At 40.1% G+C, this 12,110-nt stretch overlaps 1 protein-coding gene across 3 annotated transcripts in view; it reads right to left on the bottom strand.

The window, feature by feature from the left end:
• LOC140066072 (chloride channel CLIC-like protein 1) overlaps positions 1-12,110 on the bottom strand; it is a 234,026-nt gene that overhangs the window by 86,268 nt on the left and 135,648 nt on the right. For all 3 annotated transcript variants that reach the window (XM_072113623.1, XM_072113625.1, XM_072113624.1), the window contains exon 3: positions 2,620-2,772. In XM_072113623.1, coding sequence (XP_071969724.1) covers positions 2,620-2,772 — 153 coding nt within the window. The remainder of the gene's footprint in view (positions 1-2,619; positions 2,773-12,110) is intronic.

The following is a 12,110-nucleotide window of genomic DNA, read 5'->3' as shown; positions in this document are numbered from 1 at the left end:
AGATTGCCTGACTCTAGATGCCACAGATGCCAGGCAGACCAAGCTGATCTAATTCACCTAACATGGGCTTGAAGTTACATAGCTGAATTCTGGAGAGAAGTAGTTTCTCTGCTGTCTGACATCCTGAATAAACTGGTTCCTACCTTGACGACCCTATGCCTATTGGGAATCACATGGGAGGATGACTGGTCCCTTTCTGAAACTATTTTTCTGAAGGAAGCTCTGTTCTTGGCCCGTAAGGCCATTGTGTGATTCTTGAAAGGGGGAGTGTAAAATGCAAACGCAAAAACTGCCTTGTTAAGGGGTTAAGCAGACATTTTCTGTATCACAAACAATACTTTCTCCTCTGTACAAGAAATTATTGTATCTATTCATTTTAGCAGTAAAGTTTTGCTTCATCTACATTCCTGAATAACCCCGACAGGAAATCAGAGGATTAAAAATAGTTGCACAAATAGCTGGAAGAACTATGTTCCCTAGAGATGGTAACATGTGCTAAATGCCAGAATAGGTTTATTAAAACTCAGAGAAAATGTTTGACTGACATCTGGATGCATAACCTGAAGGAGGTGTCATACCTGTGAATGGTGTAATCCACTAGATGTGACATATTTGTATTCCAATATTCAGGGGTTTACCTGTCCAAAAGTGGTCTACCACTGTCACAATGGTCGGACAATCCAGTACACGGACATCACCCAAGGCTCCAGCAGGTTGAGGACGATATACAATATAAGGAAATCCAGCACTCTTGAATCATTGCCACTCTTCACCATCTTTATTATTTAAAAACATGTACACATTGCAAATATCAGATGTATTTTGGCTTGTAAGCCTTAGCCCTGTTTTTAGAAGGCCTGCTACTAAATTAAGTATTTCCAGTAAGAGGAGTTAAAAATAAAAACCAACATTGACCCCTTATTAGATGGCTTATACTACATAAATTGAATATATACTGTATATACAACGTTGTCATTTTGGATGATTTATTATTAAAGAATGTAACAACGTCAAATAGTGGCAAAATAAATACAGATTACTCGAAACTGTATTAATCTGTCGCCCCCTGCACTGCTCTGGTAGTGTGCGCCATTTTTATGCTGCACTTTGTTCATGCTGCAGAATTGAGGCGCAGATATAATTGTGGCACACGTCAATAATAAATATGGCACAAACTGCCTCTTTAGGTGCACAGTTTTTCTGTCTTGTTGGACACAGTGCAGCCGCGACACAACACTGGAGCAGGCACTTCATAAATGCATGTGCAAGCAGTTTGCACGTTCTTTTCAGTGCAAAATCAGACAGAAACCTGGTGCAAACACTTTAGGATATGTGGCCCATTACAAGTACATGTAAACATATAATCATCCAATACTATAAACATATAAAGAAAGACAGTCATATACTACAAATAGAACAAGAAGACATCGTATCTCAATATTACCTGTTAATTCATATGTTTAATTGTGGGGAAGCTGCTCACAACCTTGGGGGATCACAAGACCAACATTCTACTATGAATCTCAGAGTGGATCAAACCAAATCATTGCAAAGCCTAAAACCTGCGCTCTAAGAATAGTATACAGCGCTTTTGTCTTTAAATAGGAGGAGCCTACAGATCAATAACACATAATCAAATCCATTCCGTCAAGTCCCTTAGGACTCCTGGTGTTGAACACAAACCACCAAAATGTTTCTCTCTTAAGGATCTTTTGTTTGAAATCTCCCCCTCTCACCAATCTACAGACTCTCAATATTCTTTGCCAAATAAACCACTAGAATCTCCCGCATGCTGTTCTCTGAGATGTCTAGATAATGACAAAATTCCTGCTGCCTGATTAGTCACATCCGATAGAGATCTCCTGATTCTTACTTTAGCTGGTGTTGTTATGCGTCTTACATATTGTTTTTGACATATCCCACAACCATCAATATATACTATACATTTTGTATTACAATTGATGTCATATCATTTATTATTCGTAGGCACTGGTTAAATATTCTACCACTGTGTTGGGTGGTGATGGGAAGATATTTGCTCCTAACTATAAGATATGAAGTGGTGCATGCAGCAGTCCTGTTTGATAGTGATTGAAGGAATGCCATGAATAGAGCCTATGCAGATCAATAGAAAACACCTTTTTATCTATTGGCAAACTTATCTTCTGCAGCATTTTACAGATCATAGTGTGCACTACAAGACCTTTTCTCCATAAAAAGTTAGTAAGTACGTACAGTATATGTATTATAAAATGAAAAACATTCCCCAATTCTCAAAGTCTAGAGAATTATGAAGACATTCAAGTATAGTGCATTGAATGTAGCTGCCGGGCACATGTTTGACCACTACTTTATTAATGCCCTCCCACATGGTACATGGGACCTCCGTTCTAGTGATCATGGGGCACCAGAAATCATACTTTTAACATCTGAGAATAAGTGAATAATATAAGAGTCAATTGAGAATCCTTTAATTCAAAATCATGCATATTGTGATATTTACTCAATGCTGTTAACTCAACTCTACCTTTAGTTAGTAATCTCTAATGACACATCTGAGGATTTGCTACAAAATACACAATTCCTGGTTTACACTTACTCATCGCATTCATTACTCACCATAAGTGGTGTCACTTCCCACAAAGGATCCACCATCAAGGCCTTGTAGTAGCTTTCACATGAGTCACTGTCCCAGGAGAAATTCCAAGACCACCAGATCTTCAGAGTTTCCCAAAAAGACATGTCTTGCTGGTAACAACTCCTAGCATATCCCTAAACAAAAGATAATTCAAAAAGTGTCACTCTCTGAGTGGCCTCAGCCTATAGAAGTTATCAAGTAATCAAAGACTAACTAAAAAGATGATCTTTTGAGACTACTCAGTTGTTTTCACCAGGCAAGAGTATAACATGATACCTGAAAAACAGATTTATACACAGAAAGACATAGCAATACATAGTAAGTCTCAACACTTACATCTATTTTTAGTTAGACAGTAAACAGTATTTTCAAATTTTTATATAGTCCTCTGTTAACACGGTGCAAAGAATCTTTTTACTTATGTAATAATCTGAAATTACTTTCCGCATATGATAAAAGTAACTGCAGAAGTGATATTTAGGATGTACATTAAATCTATAAAAATGGATAATTCCATACATTTTTGACTGCTAATAGTGAATAGAAGTTTTAGGAAAAAAGGGCCCCTCCAAGATTTTTCCATTCATGTTGTGATATTTCATATTCATCTGCTTGAGCGAAGCAGCTTTTAATCAAACCTCAGAACTGTGAATATTTGCCTTCTTTCAGGAAAAGATCCATGCTGTGCTTTTATATTATCTATAATCAATACCAAGAGAGTTCCTTTTATGAAAACATGTTCTACTTGTGTGTTGCTGTATCTTATTACTTTCCTCTCTAGAAACTTATCTAACCAAGACTTAGACCCCCCCCCCCAAAAAAAAAAGTTGTATATTGTGCTATACAGTCGATTGCATCAACTAGAGTGGGATTTAAATCCTTACATACATCCTACATTATTTAGAATGCAAACGGACTGTACAACCCACACAAGTGGCTACGGTACTGCAGCTCATCCAGGATCATAGTATCATAGTATATAAGGCTGGAAAAAGACGCAAGTCCATCAAGTCCAACCTTTAAGAATTAAATAAATGTTTTATCCCCATAACCTGTGATATTTTTTCTCTCCAGAAAGGTATCCAGGCCTCTCTTGAACATAGAGTCCGCCATAACAACCTTCTGCGGCAGAGAGTTCCATAGTCTCACTGCTCTTACAGTACAGAACCTTTTTCTATGTTGATGGTAAAATCGCCTTTCCTCTAGGCATAGAGGATGCCCCCTTGTCCTGGTCACAGGCCTAGGTATAAAAAGATCTTTGGAGAGATCCTTGTACTGTCTGTCCAGCTATTTGTACATTGTAACGAGGTCTCCCCTCAGTCGTCTTTTTTCTAAACTGAATAATACAAAATTTTGTAATCTGTCAGTGTATTACATTTATCTACATTAAACCTCACCAACCATTTCTCTGCCCACTCCTCAAGCTTCCACAAATCCATCTGTAATGCTAAACTATCTACCTCAGTATTTATTACTTTACACAGCTTAGTATCATCTGCAAATATTGAAACTTGACTGTGTAAACCCACTACAAGGTCATTAATAAAAATATTAAAAAGACGTGGCCCCAATACGGACCCTGTGGCACTCCACTGGTAACCTCAACCCAATCTGAGAATGTGCCATTAATGACGACCCTCTGTTTTCTATCACTAAGCCAATTACTTACCCATATACACAGATTTTCCCATATTCCCAGCAGTCTCATTTTATATACCAACCTTTTATGTGGCACGATGTCAAATGCCTTTGAAAAGTCCAGATATATAACATCCACAGCATCCCCCAGGTCCAGTCTTGAACTTACCTCCTTGTAGAAACCAATCAGATTAGTCTGACAGGACCGATATCTCATAAACCCATGCCGACGGTGGGTTATAAGGTTGTGCACACTGAGATACTCCAGGATAGCATCTCTAAAAAACCCATTCAAATATTTTCCCCACCACAGAAGTTAGACTCAGGGGTCTGTAGTACCCAGGATCGCTTTTTGATCCTTTTTTGTATATTGGTACCACATTTGCTATGCGCCAGTCCTGTGGAACATAACCAGTCCTCAGTGAATCTTCAAATATTAAAAATAACGGTCTATCACAGTACATAGTTCATGCAGAACCCGGGGGTGTATGCCATCTGTCCCCGGTGATTTATCTATCTTAGTGGTTGCGAGGTGGCGCCGTACCTCTTTCTGGGTTAAACTGTTGACATTCCAAAAAGAATTTACTATATTCCTCATTGTGTCTTCCACCAGGGGGTTTTCCTGGGTAAAGACAGTTGAGAAGGCGACATTCAGTAGATTGGCCCTTTCCTCATCTCCTTCCTCCATGACCCCCATGTTATTTCTAAGGGGATCCACACTCTCTGTTTTTAGTTTTGTAATTGTCTCTTGTTGTTGACAAGAACCTGCTGCCTTTGAAGGACCTGCAGTTTTCTGCCCCCCAGTCAATATCTGGGTAATTGAAGTCCCCCATGATAAGTACTTCACCATGCTTTGAAGCCGCATCCATTTCACTTATCAGCATTTGGAGCCTTATAACAAACCCCTAGTAATATTTTATTATTCTTTTTCCCTCCTCTTATCTCCACCCATAGGGACTCCACATTTGCATTTGCGTTACTGATGTCATCTCGCAAGACAGGCTTGCAAGATGACACATAAATGTGAGCTGTGGCCAGATGGTTGGCTGTGTCTGTCAGCGCAGTGTCCAGAGGCGCAACCAGCAGTACACCAGGAGATGGTGGGGACTGAAGAAGGGTCACAACCCAGCAGTAGGAACGCTACCTCCCACTTTGTGCAAGGAGGAACAAAAGGAGCACTGCCAGAGCCTTGCAAAATGACCTCCAGCAGTCACAAATGTGCATGTGTCTGCACAAACAGACAGAAACCAACTCCATGAGGATGGTATGACGTCCACAGAAAGGGGCTGTTCTAACACCCCAACACTGTGCAGGATGTTTTGCAGTTGCCAGAGCGCAACAAGTTTGGCTATTTCCCCACTGGTGCCTTGTGCTCTTCACAATTGAAAGAAGGTTTACACAGAAAACATGACAGATGTGACAGAGTCTGGAGACGACCTGGAAAGTGATCTGCTGCCTTCAACATCCTGCAGCATGACCGGTTTGGCAGTGGGTCAGTGATGGTGTGGGGTGGCATTACTTTGGATGGCCACACAGTACTCTATGTGTTTGCAAGAGGTAGCCTGACTGCCATTAGGTACCGAGGTCCTCAGACACCTTGTGAGACCACATGCTGGTGGTCCTGGGTTCCTGCTAATGCAGGGCAATCTAGACCTCATGTGGCTGGAGCGTGTCAGCAGATCCTGCAAGATGAAGCAATTACAGCTATCAACTGACCCGCTTGATCCCCAGACCTGAATCCGATTGAGCACTGTGACATCATGTCTCACTGCATCCACCAATGTCACGTTGCACCACAGGCGGCCCAAGAGTTGGCGGAGGCTTTAGTCCAGGTCTAGGAGGAGATACCACAGGAGACCATACACAACTTTATCAGGAGCATTCCGAGGCATTGTAGGGAGGTCATACAGGCATGTGGATTCACCCCCAATACTGAGCCTCATTTGGACTTGTTTTAAGGGCATTTCATAAAGGTTGGATCAACCTATAGTGTGTTTTTCACTTTACTTTTGAGTGTAATTACAAATCCAGGCCTCCATCTGTTTATAAATTTGATTTCTATTGATGATTTTTTGTGATCTTGAGCAATGTACTTCTAATAGGTATGGTTACATTTTATTGTTATTTTTGAGGGTCATTATAGGGCCTACATTACCTATTAAAATTAACACAAATCACCAACTCTATAGATAAATCTGTAAAAGTGCATTAATATAGAGTCACCTATAACTATGTAGCTCCCCTTTAACTGTGGGGCTGTAACAGCTCTGCATGAAAAGTAACTTACCTTAAAGGAAATCTACTACTAGGATAAAAAATTGTAAACAAAGCACACAGACTGGTATGTCCCCACCTTGCAGAATCCACTCTCCTCACCCCCTCTTTTTTTTTTTTTTTTTTTTTACAAAAAAAAGGCTTTAAAAAGTATGCAAATGAGCCTGAAGAGCTCTATTCTCAATTAACAGCTATGAGGCCCAGAGTCCCATAGGTTCATTTGCAACCTTTTTTAACCCCTTAACGCTCTGTGCCGTAGCTCTACGGCGCAGAGGTATAAGGGATGTATGAAGAGGGCTCACGGGCTGAGTCCTCTTCATACAGAGGTGGGGGTTTATGCATTTTGCACAAAACCCCCACCGCTAATAACCGCGGTCGGTGCTTGCACCGATCGCGGCTATTAACCCTCTAAATGCCGCCCGCAAAGTCGCGGGCGGCGTGTAAAAGAAGGCGGCGCGCGGGCGCCGCCATCTTTTTTTCGATCGCCACGCCCCCGAACGTCATCGGGGGGGCGGCGATCGGTTACCATGGTAGCCTCGGGTCTTCTTTTGACACGAGGCTACATGGTTTATGCAGGTTCGTTACAATGAGCCAGTGGCTCATTGTAATGTATGACCTGCAAAAACGCCATATATTGCAATACTGTAGTATTGCAGTATATGGTAGGAGCGATCTGACCATCTAGGGTTAATGTACCCTAGATGGTCTAAAAAATTGTGAAAAAAAAAGAAAAAAAAAAGTTTAAAAAATAAAAAAAATTAATAAAATATTAAAAGTTCAAATCACCCCCCTTTCCCTAGAACGGATATAAAACATAACAAACAGTAAAAATCACAGACGTATTAGGTATCGCCGCGTCCCAAAATGCCCGATCTATCAAAATATAAAAACGGTTACGGCCGGCGGTGACCTCCGAGGCGGGAAATGGCGCCCAAATCTCCGAAATGCGACTTTTACACCTTTTTACATAACATAAAAAATGAAATAAAAAATGATCAAAATGTCGCACAGACCTCAAAATGGTAGCAATGAAAACGTCGCCTCATTTCGCAAAAAATGACCCCTCACACATCTCCGTGCGCCAAAGTATGAAAAAGTTATTAGCGTCAGAAGATGGCAAAAATTTTTTTTCTTTTTTGTACACATTCGTTTAATTTTTGAAAATGTATTAAAACACAATAAAACCTATATAAATTTGGTATCACCGCGATCGCACCGAACCAAAGAATAAAGTAGGCATGTTATTTGGAGTGAAGAGTGCAAGTCGTAAAAACTGAGCCCACAAGAACGTGACGCACGTGCGGTTTTTTTTCAATTTTTCCACATTTGGAATTTTTTTTCAGCTTCGCAGTACACGGCATGTTAAAATAAATAACATTACGGGAAAGTAAAATTTGTTACGCACAAAATAAGCCCTCACACAGGTCTGTACACGTAAAAATGAAAAAGTTATGGATTTTTGAAGTTGGAGAGCGAGAAATTAGCCGAAAAACCCTCCGTCCTTAAGGGGTTAAAGTCTATTTTTGCTAAAAATAAGGTCATAAGAAGCTATAAGAAGAGCAGTTCCCGCAAAAAAGGGGCCCACAACGGCATGTAAGTGTGCTTAGTTTACATTTTTTGATCCTGGTGGTAGATGTCCTTTAATGTTCAGGGAAAGTGCTCTCTCAATCATAGGCAAAACTATATAGCCATAAAGTTTCCTCTCTACACTGTCATTGCCCATTCAGAAAAATCTGAACCAAATTGGTTTTTCTGATGCACATCTGTAGAAATCACAGCAGGCAACCAGCAGATTTCAACATTTGCATGAGCATGAGCTTAATCCATTTGGATTAGGTCTGTAAAAATATCACCTACCATACTGTTACTGTACACTCTGTTACATTTTGATGAACATCTAGTCCAGTTGTAGGTGTCCAGCATTAATTTCCTGCTACCCTTATTACAACACTTTTCGTAGTTACTACTGATTATGGATGTTGAAATTGGATATTGACAGGTATAAATTGCCACAGCAGTGTCATGAAGAGCCTTAACAAACACGTGGTTATCAAATAGATTTGTTATATATTTTATATTTGTCATGAGTAAGGGCGGGTGTACTGCTTGAAACGCGTTGACTACTAAAGATTGTTTCATGGAGTGGTTATGATGTAACCGTATAAAAGTTATATGCTGTCGGGAACCTGGCTGGACTGTGATTATATTTCTGGATTAAGTGGTTATACATGTAGAACTAATCTTCCTTTTGTGTAAATCTGTAAAAACTTGAAAAACAGAAGAAGGAGCTGCGCACCCAACTCCCCACTGTGCTGTCGGTATGGTGTAATGATTAGGTACATGTGTGGTATTCAGCTCTCCGAAAACGTTGAGGCACCTCTAAGGAACCATGCAGGCAAAAGTTGACAAATTACCCACCACCCGACCCACCCATATCATATTATTAGAAATGCTGCAATTATAAAACACTGCACTGCATATATTGACCACATCATGCTTATGCTTGGGATACAACATCATAATGGTTAACTGCTTACAAAAGCCATTGAAAAGAATGAAAAAGTTATGGGAAAGTATGTGCAGGAACATTAAAGGCGTTGGCCACTTTATTTATTTAAATCAGATATTTTTATGAAAGTTTTTTTTTCCCTCGAATTTATCCCCCACGCTACAGACTGACAAAGAAAATAACTGCCGGAGACAGTGAACACTGACATTGCTGCAAATGTACAATACAACTAGAGTAGTACAAGATTTTCCAATGCAGTATAATTTCTTTACATTTACATTGTGATTATCACAAACACAATCCCTACAATACCGCTTCAGAAACCCCTCCCCATGAGCCAGCTCCTTCCCTGGACCCTGTGGTCCTAAACCATCTGCATCGTATGTACCTTCTATTTTCTATTTCACCAAAGATAATTGATATTCTAGACCAATTCTAATTCTAACCAGGGCAGTTGAAGGTAGACCAGGAGCATTGAACCATCTTCCCCATATTTTCTCACATTTTGGGACATATTCCTCTTTACATATGTACCGTATTCTAACCACATTCATGCGATCTACATATTCCTTTTCGTCTGGAGGCCGGGACCTTATCCAGTGATCAGCTATGACCTTTCTGTATTGCTACATTTTTGGGTTCTGTCAGATTGTGGGCGTTAAGCACACCTAGAAGGCACGCCAATGGAGTCACCTCAACAGTGATTTAATAGACTGTGCGTATAATGTCTAGAACAATCTTCCATGCAGTTTCTAGTTCTCTACATTCCCACATCATGTGGAGTATTCCAGACTCCTCAGTTCCATACCTAGGACACTCAGAATTTGGTCTGATCCCTATTTGAAGTAACAGCTTGGGAATCAGATGTGACATCAGACATCAGATGTAACATCCTACGCGCCTCACTAGGGGAAAGGATTGGCCTTGGCTCCAGAACTTCAGTATATTGTTCTTCCGATATAGGATCAAGGTCTCTTTCCCTGGCAAGGCTGGATTTCGCCAGATCAGGGTGTCCGAGGTAAACTTACTGTAGGAATACCAATAATCTGCTTGGCTTATTGCCATACCTTTTTCATAAGAAGTAGAGTTGGTTTAATGCTCATGACCCCACCACCAAATTCCACCTCCAGTGCATGTAACGGTGTTGTATGGTTTGTCCACAGTCAACTGACTGGCCGAGTTGGTCTCTCCCGGCTATATCGTCCCCCCATCCTTTAAAATGCTTTAAAGCCATGGGTTTGGTATTGCCAGAAAGTCATCCACTCATTTGTAACGTATTCAAGCTGATTCTAGCTTGCTGCCTATTCCAGATTAGCCTCCGAAAAAGGTTGGCCACTTTATAAGCAAAATTTTAAACCTTGTCCCAAAATAATATTTTAAGGTCGCCTAATGTCCCAGTGCCATAAATAATAATTTTATGCGTAAAATCATAGGTTCTGAAATGTAGCTCTCAGCATTTCATAATCTGTGCTCTGTCTGTAAATGGGATCTGTTGGCGAGTCACACAACACGCTCATCGACCGCTGTGCACGTTCAGGATTGCCCCTCTAGGCGCTATATTATACTTCTCGGCAAAGCAGTGAGCGCTTCTGGCTTTGCAGAAACCCAGGAGAGGAGAACATGCCCGCATCATATAAAGTGAATGTGCAGGAGCGTGTAGTCAGTGTAGATGCCAGCATGTACTTCCATTCAGAGCATTTCTCTGTATTCAGAATACGCTGGATAGAAGGACATGACGGGATTTACACTGACTCCATGTTCCTGCACATTCACTGCATACGGCACTAGTATAAAATAGTGGGGAAATTATGAATGTGCACAGCACCGGACGAGAGCGTTATGTGGCTCCCCAGCAGATTTACGGACAGAGCACATATTCTGAAATGCTGAGAACTATTGTATATACTCAAGTACAGGTGGTCCCCTACTTAAGAACACTCGACTTACATACAACCCCTAGTTACAAACGGGGCTCTGAATATTGGTAATTTATTGTACTTTAGTCCTAGGCTACAATGATCAGCTGTAACAGTTATCACAGGTGTCTGTAATGAAGATTTATTGTTAATATTGATCCTTATGACAACACAACATTTTTAAAATTGTTGCAGAGACCAAAAAAGTTCTGGCTGGGATTACAATGACAAAATATACAGTTCTGACTTACATACAAACTCAACTTAAGAACAAACCTACAGACCCTATCTTGTATGTAACTCGGGGACTGCCTGTATATGCCGAGTTTTTCAGTACAAGTTTTGGAAAATCTTAGTGATAGCAAGGGCTTCAGGTTATTAAGATAAATACTAAGAAGAGGCGCTGACTGGCACCAAGGTTTAGTGTAGGCATGCAAAATATGTAAACCTGGGTCTCATCACTTGGCACTTATATTAAGTAAATAAAAGCCATTGTGTGTCACCTATGAACTGGAAAGGTCTATCTTCATTATAGACCCCTTCTGCTGCATTTGCTTAAGATTGTGTCAAAAATGAGGTGAAGGGCAAAATACTATACTTTCCCTGCCATGTATTCATGGAAATTCGTTGCATTATTGGCAAAAGCTATTTTTACAAATAAAACCGAAATGAAAGCATAAAAAATAATCCTAAACCCCAATACATGTCCCATTTCAAAACCAAAACAGAAGATTACTTGCTTCACACCTCCTAAATGTAGCAGATTAACATGTGTTAAGTTCATAGATACCGCATAGTAAGATGCTCACATGAATAAATAAAAAAAAAACACTAAAACTGCAAAAACCAAAAAAAAAAAAAAAAAAAGTCAGTAACAAATTTTAAGATGGTCACAGCCTGCTAAATATAGCAAACTTATGAGATTGAAATGCACACCTTAATCCTATAGCAAAACCAAAACCTTTGTCTGAAGATTGGTTATAACACAGAGAACCACTTGAGGTAGATAAGCAAGATATGTATTTAATGTTATTGTATCTGACAGAAACTTCGTAGAATGAGGTTTGAATTAGAGGGCAGATAGCTCCTGATCAGTCTATCTGATATGTTGACTACAAGGAAGTTGATTTAGTTG

Source organism: Engystomops pustulosus, chromosome 6, assembly GCF_040894005.1.
Source record: "Engystomops pustulosus chromosome 6, aEngPut4.maternal, whole genome shotgun sequence".
NCBI lineage: Eukaryota > Metazoa > Chordata > Amphibia > Anura > Leptodactylidae > Engystomops > Engystomops pustulosus.
The sequence above is the reverse complement of the archived record's forward strand: the minus strand, read 5'-3'. Positions and strand labels throughout refer to the sequence as shown.